This window comes from Orcinus orca, chromosome 1, assembly GCF_937001465.1.
Source record: "Orcinus orca chromosome 1, mOrcOrc1.1, whole genome shotgun sequence".
In the NCBI taxonomy this organism is placed as follows: Eukaryota; Metazoa; Chordata; class Mammalia; order Artiodactyla; family Delphinidae; genus Orcinus; species Orcinus orca.
The window spans coordinates 32,954,877-32,973,890 of NC_064559.1; the positions used below are offsets into that span (position 1 = coordinate 32,954,877).

Here is a 19,014-nt window from a genome sequence, read left to right on the forward strand (position 1 = left end):
ATTTCTAGAAAATTGCAAACGTGTCTAACGATAGAGTGATATGATAGCGTATCAGTGGTCACTTGGGGATGTGGAGGGGTGGAATGTGAGAGGAAAAAGGGGCTTTATGAATGAGGCATAAAAACACTTGCAAGTGATGGATATGTTCCTTCTCTTGATTGTGTTGGCAGGTCCATGGGTATATGCATATTTCAGAACTTAAATTGTGTTCTTTAAGTATGTGCAGTGTACTGTGTGTCCATTCTATTTAACAGAGCCATTAAAAAAAGGCTAAGAACAGATGTTTGTCTCAACAAACAAATGTAGCAAAGAACAGAAAAGTCAAGTACAGTATGATCTCTGTCAGTTGAATTTTCCTACAGTTTATTTCCCTCAAAAAATATATCCCAGTTCTTAAAAGAGATGGGACTCTTAATAAAGGGTAAAAAAAAAAAAAAAAAAACCGGCAAAGCCATCAGCAGGGTGAGCTCCAGCTACTTTTCAATTGTGGGACACTAGGTGCACGGTGCAGACATGCTAGGATGTTTGTTCTTCCTGCCCAATATTTTAGAGAGGATATTAAACACCCCTGTTAAATGCCTGCAAGTGATGGCCAGAGTGGAGTTTGGAGAATGATGTCTGTGATCTTTAATACGGTTGTGCCTTTGTAAAAGTCTCACTCAGAATTTCCAGGGTAATTGTGGAGTCAACTTCTTTTTGTTTTTTGGATGATATATATGTCTAACTCACCTCAAGAATATATCCACGTAGACTTGAAGTTAGGGACCAGCTGATGTAAATTTCTGTGGTTATCTCCTGACCTAACCATTTAGCTTCTTCTTTTTCCTTGATTGTAGTTAAGCTTCATCTTGCCTCAGGGCCTTTGTATTTGCTATTCCCAAGTTTTGGAAATATTATTTCCAGAAAATTTTTCCATAAATGATTCCTTTCTATTCTTTGGCACTCATCTCTTAAAGATAGTTTTTCCTTGATTGTCCTACCAGCCTAACTTAGTCCCAATTTATCAGATTACTTTACTTCTTTCACAGAATAATAATAAAAACAAATATTATCTTTGGTGTCTCTTTGTATTTAGATGAACTTCTTCCCAAAGAACTCAAGCCCCACAGTGACAGAGGTTGTTACCTTTCTTATCCCTTATTCTGTGTCTTAGAACTGTGTCTGGCATGTAGTAATCACTCGAGGTCTGTTGAGTGTGTAAAGAATATGTGAGTAGATGAACAGATTTGGAGTTATTTAAGGTCGCTCTTAATGATGGCTGGTGTTGGTGATTAAATTAACATTGTAGGTTTTAGAGTTGGAAGTGATCTTGCTGAGTCTCAGAGCTACGGCAAAACTCTCCCTACTGTAGCATCCCTGACAGATGATCAAGTCTGAGCTTGAATAACTGTATATGAAAGACCCTAACCAGGGCAACCTTGTAGCTGTCTTCAAGCAGATCACAGCCTTCCATGGGAGTTTGCTCCCTATTAGTCAGCTGTAATTAGGAGAAAACGGTTTGATTTACCCAGAATCATCTTCTCTCAGTCTCCTTGTTCTAGTTCCTAGAGAATAGACAGGACAGAGTTTCCTCTAAATTACATCCTTAGGGTTTGCACTCCTGCTTGTAATAAAATAAACACCACGCTATGGCAAAATTCCCCTTGATTGTCTGCCACTTGTTGCTACATTCCTTGTTAGTTTTTAGAAATAATTTGTCTTAATGTTCCACATTATAATTGATGGAGTACAGAAATAAAAGAGATCTCGGGTTTATGTCAGAAGCAATCAGACAGATATTTTAACTTACCCTTTTAATGTATTTAATGCTGACACTGTGAGGAATTGAGGAGTGTAGTCACCGCATTATTGCCATTGCTGAAAAAATGTATTTATGGTCACTTTGAAAGCATTAGTGATGGGGGAATTGTCAGCTACATCTTAGAGCTGTGAGCATTTCTCAAAAAGTTGTGATACGAAACACCTCTGCCTTTTCTTGTATTTCTGTTACATTCAACTACTTCACAAAAAGCATTCGTCATATTCCTGAAACAATGATGGGCTTAGTTGAGATTCTTTTGGGTCCTAAGGGACCAACATGTGTGCATAATAGTGTCGAGCAACACAGAGCCTGGATGTTTGGCTCCAGACTGAAAGCCCCATGGAGTCGTTTTTTCACATCTGTTCACCAATGTGTATGAATGGGAGAAAACCAAAGATCTGGTTTGTTTGATCAAGGGGAGCCACACTCCTTTTACTTTTGCTGTGAGAAACAAGTAAAGAGGTGTAAAATATCTGAAAAGAGCCTCTTAAGGTTTGGTAGAACGCTTAAGTGGGATATAGAGAATATACAGCAAAAAGAAAAGCAAGTGAGTACTGCTGGCAAACTTTTTCAAGGACAGCTAACAAATTAATAATAGTAGTAACAACAATAGTAAGATTGATTTTAAAAGACTTAAGAGTGGCATGGATTCCGAACCACTCTACATGTATTAACTCCATGCCACAGCCCCGTAAAATGGGTGAGGTTATTAAGCCCTTGATTTTCAAAGAGGAAGTGAAACACAAAGAAGTACCACTCCTGAACTCCCACCACTAATAAGTGGTGGAGCTGGGGAAAAAAGATCCAGGCAAATTAATTTTAGAGTTAGTGCTCTTCACCCGTAGGTTATATCCCACAGGTAATATTTGCACATTTTGAAATCACTTTACAAATACTATTTTTACCCCTAAAGTACACAGGGAATACCCAGGGAAATTGGCATTCTAATTATTTTTATATCTTTGCCAATAATCTGTTAACTTTTGGCGGTTCAGCATCCTTCCCCAACTTCTTAAAAATTCAGCCTACAATCCAAAAAAATAAGGGCTAGTGAAAATAAATGTCTTGTAAATCCAGTTCAAGAGAGCAACTAAAACCTAAGGCCCCCAAGGATGTAAAAGAGAAAGCAAAAGAAAAGGAGAGACGAGAAGCCCAAACCCTATGATTAAGCTCCACGTTGTTAGGTAAAGGGGCATTTAATTAATGCTTCTTTAATACCGTGTGCACAGAGGCATGGCTCTACAGAAGCCAAGGAGTCTCCCTTTCATCACTGATTCATGGTATGCACCTGGCAGTGTCACTTCCTTCTTTGAGCCTCAAAGCTTTTCATGAAGACACTGAGGGAAATGGAACAAGGTTAGCTCTCACAAGCCAGCTCTCATGTTCTCTCTTGTTACCTGTGAGTCTAGGTAAGTGCCGAATGTCTTTAACATGACAGATTATATTTTTTCTTAACCATTTCTCTTCTCCTGATTTTTACGTAATTTCTAATACATAGTAGAATAGTAGAGAAGAAAACACCACACTGAAAAGTAACCGACACACTAACTTTCCATTCTCATTTCACTGCCAATTCAGCCAAACGCCTTCTGTAGAATTCTGATGCAGACCATGAAAACACACTGTAAGTGTTCCAAAGTCTTTTCCATATTTGGTAGTCCTGTGATTTCCATTGGCAGAACTATCTTGGACTGTCATCTGAAAATCTATCAAAAAGAAATTAAGTAATAGGAATTCATATCAATGGTACTGGAGAAAGAAATCCTTGAACTTATCTTACTGTGTGAACCTTCATCCATGTACAAAATCAACAAGAAAGTTTAAACTTTAAAGGCAACATATTCTCATGAATATAAGGGAGAACATAACACAAATAATATACAATGCTAACATTATGTACATACACATATATACAAGTGGTCTTGAAATATGTTCCCAGATATTAATTGGATTAAAGTTTGGGGCATTAAAGCATTTTTTCTCATAGAGAGCATTATTCTTTAAGGCACATAGAGACACACATATCTGCCCTGCTGGCCTCTCACAGTTTCAGTTGATTCCACTCATGTCCCCAGTTCATTTCCCCATATATTTATTCTCGGATTAGTGATTTTTGAACAGGTGTTCCTCTCTTTAGAAATACCTGTGCCATGACCGCAGAGTACTCAGATTTCTTTTTGGCATTTGGCGGCAGATGGTGGGGAAAGTGATGAGTTGTATGACAGGAGAGGTACAAGGTGAACCTTAGAGTAACTAAGACTTTATGCGTAGTTCTTAATCCCAAAGGGAAAAGAGAAAGCTAGCAGCGAAAGTCATTGGAATAAAGGACCTCTGAGATGAATCAGCATTAGGATAATTCATTGGTTACTGACTGTCCAGTCGGTTTAGGTTATAAAGTATTCCTGAGTGACTGCATCACTTTATGAAAGGTTCTACCTAACTATAGCTTTCTTTTGCTGAAATTAGTTTATATGGCAATAATATGCATAGAGAATGGCAATTGTGAAATCATGTCTTCCCCAAATTGAAGACACTTGTTAAGGTACAAGTTTACCCAAGACTGCAAATGATTTATCCATACTATACTAACTGAGACTGTGTCTTACCATTCTTGTTTGTTAAAGGAGATAACAAGGCTAACTTTGAGTAATAGCAGGATACTTAGAAGATACTTTCAGGTTAAGTTTTGTAAACAAAGTTCAGTGTTTACCCACCAAAAGCAAATCAGCTCATTTAGTATTGCAGGAAATGCCTTCATACTTTTTCACTGCCACTAAAGGAATTTAAAACACCTGTTGGATATATTCCCTCCTAGAATGCCATTTGTACACTTATTCCTAATAGGGCCTGTTATTTTAAATGCAAACTCGTATTATAAGGCTCAGAATTGATACTCAGTATTTTTAGTGATCATATGGTTTAAGGTTCTCAGATTTGGGCTCAGACTTGCATTTCAAGCATTGCAATGTGGGCCTGTTAAATGATTTCCATGCAACCAGGAAAAATTGTTTATCTGAATCTGAAGTCCATTTAAAGAAATGTGATAGTGGTTGATGAAGCCGACTAGCATAGCAGCTAGGGCAGTTATAGACAAGTTACATTTAACCTCTCTGTGTCTCAGTGTCTTCCTCTGAATCTGAGTTTCTTCTCAATGGGGATAGATACTGGTACCAATCTGACAGAGTTACTGTAAGAAATGAAGGAGTTCACAAATTTCCTAAAGGCTTAATGTTTGGCTTGTCGTTACTAAATGCTGGTAATTATTAGTAAAACAATATCCCTCTATTATTTATTATATCAAAATAATAATGATAAGAGCCTGTTATTTTAGTAGTTCGATTTTTTGGTCATGTAATTTAGACTAACTCATATTGTTTAAATGTGAAACCAAGAAGAAAAACAGTTTTGTTTTGTTTTTTTTAACCTGGTCAAGGAACCCAAATCACCTAATTCAGAAATGTTTCTAACTTGGCATCTGCTTTTAATCTGTCACAGCCAGAGAAAGTTTAATGTCTCAGAAAGTGACAGCCTTGTATTTGTGTAGCATAAAAAAGAAGATATATGCTAGATAACATATATACCCCTTATCTTAGTCATGTCACATATAATGCAACACTATTCCTGCTGGGTTCAAACATTGTGTTCCAGAGCCTACCATTGCCTATTATTAGGAGCAGGAAAGCCTAAGAACCGTATGTGTTTGCCCTTAAGTTGGTCTACAACACACATGCTGTCAATCAGCCTCTGATAGTACCCTCCCCGTGGACAACCTTCTGTGCTCTTTTGAGCATGCTCAGATGGAGTCTACCATCAGTGTGGTGGGACTTCACTTCGCTTCAAGTGTGTCCAAGTTGAAGGGTGAAATTAAGAAATACTAACCAAATTTGTGGCTGTCCAAACTAGGAAAATAGTTAAAGAATCAGGACATGAAGAATCAGGCAAATACTCATTCGGCGTCAACCCAATAAAAAAGCTTGGTGAGAAAAAAGTTGCCAAAGATGAAAGCCCAGAATAGTGCTACTTTAGCCTAACCACAGTGTCAAAGCAAATGACACACATACACACAAACGCAAAAGGAAGCCCTCTTCACACTAATGCCCCCAAATCCTTTATGGGGCTTCAAACTGAGCAGATTAGGTAGGTTGATGGTTGTCATTTACGGACTGGGTCCACCTAACAAGACTGGTTACTAACAGAATATCTCTGTTTTGTCATTTAATAGACATCCCAAACTTAATATAGCTTGCAATCAAATACACACATAGTCACTCATGCTTTTCCTGTAGACTTTCCAAAACAGAAAAGCGCAGCTCCATTCTTCCTGGTGCTCAGTTACAGAATGTGATTCATCTTTGACGTTTTCCTTTCTCTCTCCTTTCACATCCAGTACACAAGCACAATGTGTCAGCCCTATCTTTGAGATAGGACCAGAATTTGACAGTTTCTCGATTTTTCCACTGTTACCACTCAGGATTAAGATTTCGTTGTCTGTCATCTTAATTATTATCCCTCTGAACTGTGTCCTTAACACAGTGGCCGGAGAACCCTTTGAGAATCTAAGTCAGAAGTATTATGTGACTTCAGTGTCTTCCCCTTCATCATAGTTGAAGCTGAAGTTCTTAAAATGCTGGAAAGTTGCTACACGATTACCCTCCACATTATATATTTGATCTCATCTCCTCCACCTCTACTCCTTGCTCACTCTTTTCCAAACACCTTATACTCTTTAGTCCTTGATGTTCAACAAGTATAGTAGGAAGACATTTTCACTTGCTGTTCCCTTTACCTGAATTGCTGTTGTCTTTACTATCTACAGTACCCATCCACTTACTTTTTTTTTTTTTTTTTTTTTTTTTTTTTTGCGGTACGCGGGCCTCTCACTGTTGTGGCCTCTCCCGTTGCGGAGCACAGGCTCCGGACGCACAGGCTCAGCGGCCATGGCTCACGGGCCCAGCCGCTCCGTGGCATGTGGGATCCTCCCGGACCGAGGCACGAACCCGTGTCCCCTGCATTGGCAGGTGGACTCTCAACCACTGCACCACCAGGGAAGCCCCATCCACTTACTTTTTTAGGTCTTTTCTTAAATATCACCGTCTCCATTTTGAGGCCTTGCTTGCATTCCCTGTAATAACCTGCAGCCCCACTAATACACCCTACCTCCTTAGGAGCCTCCCTTCTGCTGTAGAATCTGTTGAATGAATGAATGGAGTGAGCTATGTCTAATTTCCAAAAAAATAAACATCAACCGTGAACACTTGTTGAGAGACGGATTCAAGGTATAAAGAATAAAAGAAGTGTAAATTCAGGCCTTACCATTCACCATCCATTCCCTCAGGGTTCTGTTATGGTGTATCTTTGAATAAAAAGCACAATTTGATAAGACCAATTAATAGCTTAAATTCGTTAGAATCCCAAACCTTTTATAGTAGAAATGTGATAAAATTTGTGTCAGAGATTCTCAACAAAATGTTAGCGAATTGAAGCAAAAAAGGATAAACACAATTGTATACCATGACCAAACGGGATTTGTATCAGGTACGTAAGGCTCGTTCAACATTTGAAAATTAATTAATATAATCCAACCAAGACAAATAAAGGAAAAAAGACATATAAATACATGTGGAAGAAGCATTTGACAAAATCCAGCGTGCACTCATGAGAAAAACTCTCAGTGAACTAGGAATAGAGAGGGACTCTCTTAACTTGATAAATACGACCTACAAAAAAACCAATAGCTAACATCATACTTACTGGAGAGAAACTCAATGCTTTCCCACTAAGATTAAGCACAAGGCAAGGATGTCCTCCTTTATTATAACTTTTCAATATTGTGCTGCAAGTCCTTGCTAATGCAATAAGGCAAGAAAAGGAAATAAAAGGTGTACAGATTGAGAATGAAGACATAAACCTGTCTTTGTTCACAGGTGACATGATCATCTATGTAGAAAATCTTAAAGAGTTGACCCAAAACTCCTGTAACTAATAAGTGATTATAGCAAGGGTGCAGGATCTAAGGTTAATATACAAAAGGCAATTGCTTTCCTATATACCAATAATGAACAAGTGGAATAGGTTTAAAAATAAACCGACACTATTTACATTAGCATTGCCAAAACTGTAATACTTCTGTATAAATCTAATAAAATATGTACAACCTCTATAGGAGGAAAACTACAAAACCGTGATGAATGAAGTCAAAGAATAACTAAATAAATGGAGAGATATTGCATGTTCATGAATAGGAAGACTCGGTATTCTCAAAATGTCAGTTCTTTCTAAGTTAATCTATAGAAATTCAGTGCGATCCCAATCAAAATCCCAGCAAGTTATTTTATGGATATTGGCAAACTGATTCTAAAGTCCATATGAAGAGGCAAGAGACCCAGAATAGCTATCACCTCATTGAAGGACACAGTTGAAGGAATGACACTACCCAGCTTGAAGACTTATTATGAAGGTGCAGTAATCAAGACAGGGTGGTACTGGTGAAACAACAAGTAGATCAATGGAACAGAATAAAGAGCCCCAAAACAGACCCACATAAATACAATCAACTGGTCTTTGGCAAAAGAACAAAGACAATACAATGCAGCAAAGATAGTCTTTTCATCAAATAGTGCTGAAACAGCTGGATGTCCATAGTTAAAAAAAATCGAGACACACCTATATATAAATATACACTGTATACATACATACAGTGTACATATACTATATATATACACACCCGTATATCAATATATATATACAGCATGTTCACATTTATAATATGTATACTATATGTACACATACATACATGTATACAATATGTACACACAAATATATAGGCTTCTATGTATACTGTATATAGTACTTACACATATACTACAAACGCACGCACATATAACATGTGTATACATATATATAATATGTATACACACATATAGAAAGTAACAGGCTTGTATATATTCAGTATTTTTACATATATAGTTTTGTTTTAAGGAGTTGACTCGTGACCATGAGGCAGGCAAGTCAGGGCAGGACTCTGGGCAGGAGACACAGGGAAGAGCTGATGTCCCAAGGCCATTGGAGGAACAGTTCCCTCTTTCTAGGGAACCTCATTTTTCTCTCCAGTCCTTCAAGTGATGGACGAGGCCCACCCACGCCGCGGCATTGAAAATCTCCTTTACGCAAAGTGGACCAATTTCAGTGTTAATCTCTTCTGAAAAATACCTTCCTGGCCACATCTGGAATAATGTTTGTGGTTGCCGGGGCCCCACGCAGTGCGCACATGAGATTCACCATCCCCGTGGCGATGATGACACTTTATTTTCTCCCTTGACCATTGTCACTACTATTCCAATTAAAATGGCAGTGCTATGAGGGCAGGGCATTTCCTTTTTTGCCAGTACTGAGCGTCCGCGGTCTGGTGCCTAGCATAGGCTAAATACACGGGAACAGAAGCCGGGATTCTGGCTGTCGTATTTAATGAGGAATTACAGTCTTATTATTGGCGGGGGGGGGGGGGGGCGGGGGGGGGGGGGGCGGGTGGTGGCGGCGGCGGCGGCGGCGGCGGTGTGTGTCACGGTACGTCAAGGGCGGGAGTCGAACCCGCCACCCCAGGCCCCGAGGGGTCTCGTCGGGTCCCCAGTTCGGGCTGGTGGGGGTGGCCGTGGGCAGTGGAAAGACGCGCGTGCGTGCGTGAGAGCGGGCGAGTCCACGGGGTGGGCTGCGCGCGCCGGGACTGTTTCAGCCCGGCCCCCGGCTAGTTGCTCGCCTCACGCCGGCCCGAGTTGGCGGCAGCGCTGGAGGCCCCGGACCTGTGACCCCAAAGAGGGAGCCGGGGGCCGGATGGGAGTGCGTCGGCGGCGGCTTAGACCCAGGCCAGGCCCTCTCCCCTCAGCCTCCCGCCTGCCTGTCTGCCCCGCCCCAGCCGGCGGCGCCGCGCCCCTCCGCCAACCGCCAGACTAGTACGTTGCGGGGGCCGTGCGCGAAGACATCCGGGAGAAGCTGGAGCTGAGGCTGGAGTCGCCCGTGGGGACCGAGCCCGCCGTCTACCCGTGGCCGCTGACGGTCTACGTGAGTGCCGCCCGTCTCCTCCTCCCGGACCCCCGCCTCTCTTCCCCCACGGCGCGTGCTGAGCCCACCGAGAAACGGAGCTCGAGTCGCCAGACCCTGTTTGGAGCCCCCCTTCCTGCCCCGCCGTGATTCTCCGCGGCAGTTTCCAGCCCTCGCCCGCAGGGTGGGCAGAGGGGAGCCGGCGCCGGCCGGGGCCCGAACTCGGCCGCGCGAGGGGCGCCCGAACCGGTCTGCGGTTGGCTCTGCAGGGCTGGGGACCCCGGTCACCCCGGGCCTGGACTCCGGCGTGCTTGCCCGTACTTTAGGATCTGACATGTAGGGTTCCTTTTTTTTTCGGTACGCGGGCCTCTCACTGTTGTGGCCTCTCCCGTTGCGGAGCACAGGCTCTGGACGCGCAGACTCAGTGGCCATGGCTCACTGGCCCAGCCGCTCCCTGGCATGTGGGATCTTCCCGGACCGGGGCACGATCCCGAGTCCCATGTATGGGCAGGCGGACTCTCAACCACTGCGCCACCAGGGAAGCCCATGTAGGGTTTCTTTTTCCTGGTAGTTTATTCTTAGTGCTGTCTACGTGCTTAGTTTTTTTTATTTTTGAGGACACCCTTTCCTCCCACTCTCCAGTTTTTTGTGTTTTTGTTTTGTTTTAGTTGGGCATTTTGTCCCTCTGATCTTGAGTGGGTGGGCTGGCAGGACACTTGGAGAGGAGGCATTCTGTCCCCTGATCTTGAGTGGCCTTTGGAAAATGACACGCCAGACGGAAATTTACACAGGCGTCCGGTGATTCCAGAAATGCAGGGTGTCCGGCTAGGTGGGCGCCCGGCCTCTCGTCCCCCGTGGCGGCGTGGTGCGCGTGTTCCTTGTCTCAGGGTTTACGCTTGGGCCCCGCAGCCCACCTTCTGGAGGGAAAGCGCAGCGGGCGCCTTGTGCTGGCGCCTTCGGGGCGCCCTTCCGTGCGCTCGGCTTGCGGGGGGACTGGCCTCCACGGGACCCAGCAGGGAAGCCCGCGCGACCCGCCCTCCTCGCGGGCTCCGTGTGTGTCCGTTTGTGGAAACTGTCGCGGCCGGGGACGGAGTCGGAAAGCTGGGACCGCCCGGGTGCCTAAGTTGGCTGTGGACCCCGGTTCTCCGCAGTTATCTGAGGTCCGAGGGTTTCCAGCCCGCCACTGGGCACTGGCGCTTTCTATTTTTGCTCTTCCTGTGCTCGGAGGTGGGGCAGAGCCTGGGCTCTGGCTTTTCCGGTTGGGTAACTCCGGGTGGCCGGGGTGGGCGGCCTGAGCAGTGGGCAGCGCGGGGAGACAGCCCAGTGGAGGGAAACTGAAAGTGGGGAGAACTCCAGGTGATACATTTCCCTTGCCTCCCCGCCCCTCTTACTGCACTTGTCCTGTACGGGTTGGCTGGCCCTGGCCAGCGCATTTTTCAAAATGTAATAATTGGTTTATCCTTAGTAGCCGTGAAACATAGTTCACCCCTCCCCTCTCCCCTCATCACCTTGCTTTACTCTTCTCCCGTGGGGTTTGGTGTGACCTTTGGGTTTGGGCCACTATTCCCTCTGTGAGCCTGCCCCGTGCTGTGCAGAGGAGGCCGGGTGCCTGGGAGGCTCACCCGGGTGAGATCTGGGAGGAGGGCCGCCTGCTGTGTTCTAGCGGGCTGTCTCCTCACGTGGGACCTGAGGGTCTGCGACGGCCTCCAGAGTGCCCTCGGGGGCCCATGCGCAGAATCCTGCGACCGCTCTTGGCTTTAGAATGTTCCACGTGTGTGACCGTGGCCCTGGCATCTCGCTGCATTGTGCCTTAAAATCCTTAGCTGTGTAGCCACTGCCTGGGCCACACGCCATTATATCTGCTTGGACCTGGGGCGGCCGGGCTGGCAGCAGCACAAAAGGCTGTTTGATACATAGGGGTGGTGCTCCCCGCTCTCCGTCCTGTCCTTCCTGCGAGAGGCGAGCATGTATCATTTTCTTCTGTATTGTTTCAGATTATATGTATGTATATATTACTGTAGTGTATTAGTATAAAATCTATCGTAGGGTTCTACAGAGAAACAGACCCAGTGATGTCTGTGTATATGAGATTAATTTAAGCAGCTGAGTCACACGACTTCAGGCTGGCAAGTCTGAAATATGCAGGACAGGCCAAGAGAGGCAGACCCAGGGAAGAGTTGATGTTGTAGCTCAAGTCTAAAGGCAGTCTGGAGGCAGAATTTTATATATACACATACAGATTAACTCCATATAATATAGTACAGAGGGGTCCTGTGTAGTTTACCCAACTTTCTCCAATGGTGACGTCGCACATAACTGTAATAGCAAAACCAGAAAATGGACATCGGCATAATCTACAGACTTTATTCACTGTGAATGTATGGTCACGTGTATGGACGCATGCATTCTTGTAACCTCCACCTCAGACAAGACATAGATCGGTTTCATCACGACAATATTTTTATCCCTCTTAAATACATAAATACAGATATCCTGGAGATGGCAAGTGTTGTGAACTTAGGGAAGTAGTGTACTAAGGTATTCATCAGAGAAGAGCTGGTGTCCAGTCTAGGTTGTCATCATCACTTCCTGATGTGAATCCCAATTACTACTTTGGTTTTTTTTCTAGTATTAACAAATTCCTGACATGAGGTGGATCTTTGACTTACTCTAGTGCACAGACATGTGCCGGGCCAGCTCCTGGGTCTCTGTTTGTTTTGAGGTTGGTGGGACATCAACACCAGACTGAAGGTTGCCCAGATCTCCCCCAAACCGAGATTACCCCCCAACCCCTGTTTTGAACCACATCAAATGTATTTATTTAATACTTTGACTCATGCTTTTGGTTTTGATCTTCTTTTGAAAGATTGTTTTTCTCTTTTTCCCTTCTCTTCACATAGGAAAAGACACGTAGAGTTACATCCAGAGAACAGTAAGAATAATAAACCTTTTTGTTCTGTGCAATATGTAATCTTGATGACTGAAATTACTTTTCTGAAATCTTTTAAAAAGAAGAACTTTAGGGCTTCCCTGGTGGCGCAGTGGTTGAGAGTCCACCTGCCGATGCAGGGGACACGGGTTCGTGCCCCGGTCCGGGAAGATCCCACATGCCGCGGAGCGGCTAGGCCCGTGAGCCATGGCCGCTGGGCCTGCGCGTCCGGAGCCTGTGCTCCGCAGTGGGAGAGGCCACAGCAGTGAGAGGCCCGGGTACCACAAACACACACACACACACACACACACACACACACACACAAAAGAACTTTATAGTGAGTTGTCAGCGTGACCATAGATAGCTTAAGGATGCTGGGTTTGCAGTCAGGTTATTAACCTTGTGATTCAGGTAGAATTGTCTTACAAAGAGTGAATTGGGGGCAACTGGCAGTTATCAGAACTAGATCTAAAGGTTGTATTAAATATTAAATGTTAAGGTAATATGTGCCTTTCAGGGCTCCTGAGATGAAGATTGATTTTTTGGGGGGGAGGGGGTTGGTAGGAAGGAAGACCTTTTGAAAACTGCCTGTATGGGAGGAGTCTATGAAAGTCATCCTTAGGGTGTGTGATTTTGCTTGACAGAGTTGCTGGACCGCTCCCTGCAGAAGAACCGGGAAGAGTAAGACCAGGAACACACGTGGAAGAAGAAGAAAGAGATGATAAAGTAAAGCCTGGTCACCTCCAGGTTTGTCACTTCCACCTTAATCTCAGAACCCATTTGGTTTTAGGAAGGGGGGTCAGGGTGTGGGCAGCATGTAGGAACAGAATGACTTTCACTAATGATCAGAATGACCTTGGATTTAGCTAAAATGCTCTTCAAACTCATTTTTCTGCTGGTTCTCTATGTGGAAGGTGTGTTATGTGGCTCTGGTGATAGTAAATCAGCGGTAGGCCTGGAAGCCAGCTGGAGCTCTGCTACTTGATCAGTCAGTCACAGAGCTTCAGTCTGTCCCGTCTCCTGCCTGTCTCCTGCCCGTCTCCTGCCCATGAGGTCTTTGTGAAGATCTCTTTTCAAACACATGAGGTGCTAAAGTGCTCTAGTATCGTCCAGGTATAAAGTTGCATTCTTAACTGAGATCAGACCAGTTCTTTCTCCAGACCTCCAGCTCCTTTGTAAAATCAGAGTTTCAGGTTCTATGAAATACAGATGTACCCACTGAACCCCCATGGGAGGGGGTAGGAGAAGGGATTGGGAATCTGATGCTGGAAGATTTACCATTAGACAGCACTGCCCCATATGACAAAGGGCTAACATTGGTCGGGCACAGGTGGTAGAACAGTATCACGTCCCTTTTGGTTTTATTAAAACGTTGATTAGAAGTTTCAGCTCAGCAGAGGGGCAGCACCCTGGGCGGGCACTGGGCCTCCACCATCTATGGCTCCTCCCCTCCAGCACCCAGGCTAGGTACTCAGTTCCCAGCAGCCCAGAGGGCAGGAACAGAGCTCTGCCAGGCTGGCCTTCCCAGAGGGCAAGTGTAAGCAGCACAGCCAGGAATATGAGCGACAGGCTTTGCTGGGTTGTCGAGAAGGAGGGCGACATCTGGCTCGGCATGGCTGGAGTCAGCTCTGGCCTCCTCCCCTCGAAAACGGGCACTGGGCCCCTGGTCTCAGGCTCACACAGGCCTCCAAAGCCCTTACCTCAGGATGGCCCTCAGACCCTACATCCAGCCATCCTGCTGCCCCAAACACCAGCAGGTCGAGCACCACTCAGAGAAGGGGGCCTTTAAAGGGCTTTAGGAAATCTTAGAATCCAGATATGGAAGCTACTGTGTTTCACTTGTAGCTGAGAACTCTGCTCCCAGAGCACAGGATGGCCGAGGGGGGCGAGATGGGAGGGTCTCGCTGTGACCCCCAGGCACTGCTGGCCTTTTCAGCCACATGCCTGCATTCCTTAGAAATACATTTCATTAACAGCGAAACGGAACACCCTGAGAAACAGGAGGAATTATTGGTTCATTTCAACCCTTAGCAACACGGGGTTTTCACCACCGTGTGTGTATTTCCTCTGCTCTCTGCCATGCGCTGGAACTTACCTTTGGGCGAAACGTTCCTCAGCTGTCCACGGCACCCGACACACTTGGCGACTCCTCCTGACCCGGGAGCGCCCTGGGCCCCAGGGACAGGGTCCCTCCTTCCTAACCACCCCCTTGTGCTCAGGCGGGTCAGCCCCCAGCCCTGGGGACTCAGCGTCCCCTTCGGAAGTGACTGCGAGTCAGGCTCCCCACCGACCCCTCCCCCTTGGTCTCCCTTCCGCCAGGGCCGCTTCGTGCGCGGTGCCAGTCGGCCCCTCGTCAGGGGGGAGGAGACCCGGGCAGACTCTGCTCCACTGACCTGCAGGTGCCTGTCCGGGACGTGGTCGGAACAGCCGGTAGGTGTCAGGGAAGACCCTAGGGCGGCGCCATCCCGCTCCCTCACGACGCCCTGCTGCTCCGTGTGGAGCCCGCGGCCCGGGGGGCAAGAGGCGCGACGGGGGTGGGAAAGAGACGGGGCCACGGGAAGCCCACCCCGGGCCGGGGCGCAGAGGCAGGAGGCAGCGAGGAGGGCCGGCCCAGCCGCGAAGCCCGTGCCTCCGTCCCACCCGTGCCCGAGGGTCCCTCAGACCTCCCTGCTGGCCCCTGGGCTCGGGGTGGGTGACGGGTGCGCGGAAGAAGCTGTCCCGCTCGAGCCGGTCGGAGAGGCCAGCCAAGGGGTTGTGCCTGTTCCCGGCGTGGGATGAGCACCAGGGCGTGAGGGTGTGGAGCCGTCCGGCCGCAGGTCACAGGCTTTGCCTGTTGGAAGGGAGGGCTGCGATGGGACTGTGCCGACGGAAGGGGAGGATGGAGCCGCCAACAGTCCCCGTTTGCCAGGCAGAGCTTCATTGCGGACCTTGTTCTCAGCAGCTGTGCGCAACAGGGACACCCAGGCCTGGCGAGTCTGTGCCCCACCCAGGGCCTCTGGGTTCCTGCGCCGCAGCCCTGGCATCGCCTGCTGAGAAACCCCAGAGACCGTGCGCCTTCCCCCGAGCCCACCGCCCCGATGTAGAGCCCAAGGGGGTTGGGGGCTTCACCCCAAACTTGAGAAAGCCACACCTGGGGGCCGGGGCACAAGCGGGGGTCCCACCTTCCCCGCAGGAGCAGACCCCGCGGAGGGTCTATCTTTTGGAAATAAATTTAGACTAACAGGTTTTACACACAGAATCTTAGAGCTGGGAAAAGTCCTTTGTGTCATTCATGTAGCTCCTTAAGATTTTTTTTTAATGAGAGGATGGATTTCCTTGAGCACGAATGAATTTCTAGAAATGGGTCCCTGGATCCCAAGGACTGTTTTGGGGAAGAAAGATGAATCTATTCTGTGAATGCCTTATAGAACTTATTCTATATTGTAGTTCTCTCTGGAAACACATGTACCGTTGATCTTTGTAGCAGCCCTTAACATCCTCAAGAGAAGCTCTCATTTCCCCATTAGTACTTGTTATAGGCTGAATATTTGGGTCCCCCAAGCATTCACATGTTCACACCCTACCTCCAATGTGAAGGTATTAGAAGGTGGGTCTTTTGGGAGATGATTAGGATTTGATGAGGTCATCGGGATGGAGCCCTCGTGATGAGATTCTTAGCCTTGTGAGAATCATGAGAGAGCTGGCTTTTTCTCTCTGCTCTCTGCCCTGTGAGCACACAATGAAAAGTGGACAGTCTGCAACCCGGAAGAGAGTCCTCACCAGAAGGCGATGATCCCGGCACCTAGATCTCAGACTTCCAGCCTCCAGGACTGAGAATTACATTTTTGTTGTTTATAAGCCCCCACCCCGCCCCATTTATGGAACTTTGTGACAAGAGCCCAAACTGACTTAGCACTCTTTTCTTCAGATAAATGGAAGAATTTGTGCAGCCATCGATTTTATGATACAATTTCCCAAATAACCAATATTCTCTCTATACACTCTGATTTCTCAACTTTTTTATTTATCAAAATTGTTATTAAAAAAGCTTCCATATTTTTTCCTAATAAATTGTTTCCAGTCCAAGTTATCACTATTATGGTTCTATGATATTAATAATTTGAGCCCTAATACCCTGCTTAAAATAATCATTCATTTGTCTTATGAATAAGTTCAGGGTTCAAATGCAAAAGTTTTAAAAGGATATACTGTGTAAAACATCTATGTCATCCCTCTGAAGGAAAGAAGGAGGGAAGAAAGGAAGGAGGGAAGAAGGAAGGTAGGAAGGAAGGAAAAAACAATGAAATTGCCCTCAGTTTAGCTGCCACTTCCTAAGGGAAGCCCTTTCCAACTCCAGACCCCCAGGCATCACAAATAAGCTCTCATGGGACACTGTCCATACTGTTTGTTGCACGTCATGTTTCCTGAAAAGCTGATTCTGAGACAAGGAGAGACTTTCAGGAAGTTTCTTGGGGTGTGTTTTTTGGGATAAAACATAGAATTACCGTATGACTCAGCAATTTCACTCCTAAATCATTAAAAACAAACACTCAAACAAATCTGCGTACACACGTGTTTATAGCAGCACTATTCACAATAGAAGAATCATGGAAATAACCCAAATGTCCATCATTGGATAAATGAATAAACAAATTGTGGCATATACCTACAGTGCAATAGTAATTCAGTCATAAAAAGGAATGGAGCAATTAAATATCAAACATGACCAAAAACATTTTTTTAAGGAATGGAATACTAATACATATTACAGTGTGGATGACTCTCAGAAACATCATGCTAAAGTGAAAGATGGGAGACACAAAGATCATACGTTGTATGATTCCATTTATCTAAAATATCCAGAATAAGTAAATCCATAGAGAAAGAAAGCAGATTGGTGGTCTCCAGGGCCTGGTAGAGAGAGCGAAGTAGTATCTTCTCAATGGGTACAGAGTTTCCTTTTTGGGGTGATAAAAATGTCTGGGGGGGAAAAGTTTTTAATTGGAAAATGATTGATTAAAAACAAGTCTGTGCGGTATTTCTTGGTACTGCCTTTCCCAGTTTTGACAGTAAATGGTCAAGTACACAGTAAATGGTCAAGTACAACAGCCATGGTTTGAGAAAGAAATGATGACCAGGGCTCAGAACACTCATTCGGGGACGAGCGTGAGGGTCACCCCACGAAGTAAGCCATCCATTTTCGCAGAGATATTATCCAAGGATGAGGGAATTGAGAATGGATAGCACAGGAGGGAGACAATGACTATCAGTTGTGGCCTTGAGGCCACCTACAGTAACACAGGCTATAGTTCGACCCATTGACCCTCCTTTCACTAGTAGTTCATCTCAATTCACCCTCTCCCCTAAAAACGATCCATGGAAACTGTGAAAGAGTTGTTTCCAGAACTTATGCAAAGACGTTGATCCAAGTAAAGGCAACAAAAGCAAAAATAAACAAGGGGGCTACATCCAACTAAAAAGCACAACAAAGGAAACCAACAACAAAATGAAAAGGCAGCCTACCAAATGGGAGAAAATTTTTATAAATCATATATCCTATAAGGGGTTAGTATTCAAATTATATGAAGAACTCATAGAAAAAATATCCAACTAAGAAATGGACAGAGGTTCTGAATGGACATTTTTACCGAGAAGATACAGAGATGGCCAGCAGATAGTTAAAAAGGCACCCAAAATCACTAATCAGCAGAGAAATCAAACCACAAAGAGATGTCACCTCATACCTGTTAGACTGGCTAATATCAAAAAGACATGAACTAACAAGTGTTGGCAAGGGTTTGGAGAAAAGGGAAGCCTTGTGCACTGTTGGTAGGAATGTGAATTGTTGCAGCCACTATGGAAAACAGTATGGAGGTCCTCAAAAAATTAAAAATAGAACTATCATATGATCCAGCAATTCCACTACTTGGTATTTGTATGAAGGAAAGAGAAACTCTTAATTCAAAATGAAATCTGTACTCCCATATTCACTGCAGAATTATTTACAGTAGCCAAGACTTGGAAACCCCTGTGTTCATCGATGTATAAATGGATAAAGGACATTAGGCATAATATGCCAAATTATTTATATATATATATAATTCAGCCATGAGAAAGAAGCCAATCATGCCATTTGTGGCAACATGAATGGACCATGAGGGCGTTATGCTAGGTAAAATATGTCAGACAGAGAAAGAAAAAACCTGTAAGATCTCACTTTATATGGAATTTTAAAAAAAGCTCATAGATACATAGACTGGTGTTTACCATA

The 19,014-nt window shown here is 45.2% G+C and overlaps 1 protein-coding gene across 1 annotated transcript; it reads left to right on the forward strand.

Annotated features, from left to right (window-relative positions):
- The first annotated feature begins 7,312 nt into the window (after positions 1 to 7,312).
- LOC117199220 (uncharacterized) lies at positions 7,313 to 19,010 on the forward strand. Its single transcript, XM_049706481.1, has 6 exons — positions 7,313 to 7,336; positions 9,749 to 9,857; positions 12,734 to 12,767; positions 13,409 to 13,511; positions 15,084 to 15,194; positions 15,706 to 19,010. Exons 1-6 carry the CDS (start codon positions 7,313 to 7,315, stop codon positions 15,982 to 15,984), a joined length of 660 nt encoding a protein of 219 aa, XP_049562438.1. The 3' UTR covers positions 15,985 to 19,010.
- The last annotated feature ends 4 nt before the right edge of the window (positions 19,011 to 19,014 follow it).

Bases quoted from the DNA above. Each gene is read 5' to 3' on its own strand.
- LOC117199220 (XM_049706481.1), top strand. From the start codon at position 7,313: ATGACCAAACGGGATTTGTATCAG. The intron at 12,768-13,408 runs GTAAGAATAATA...TTTGCTTGACAG, and splicing joins AGAGTTACATCCAGAGAACA to AGTTGCTGGACCGCTCCCTG. The intron at 13,512-15,083 runs GTTTGTCACTTC...CCCTTCCGCCAG, and splicing joins TAAAGCCTGGTCACCTCCAG to GGCCGCTTCGTGCGCGGTGC.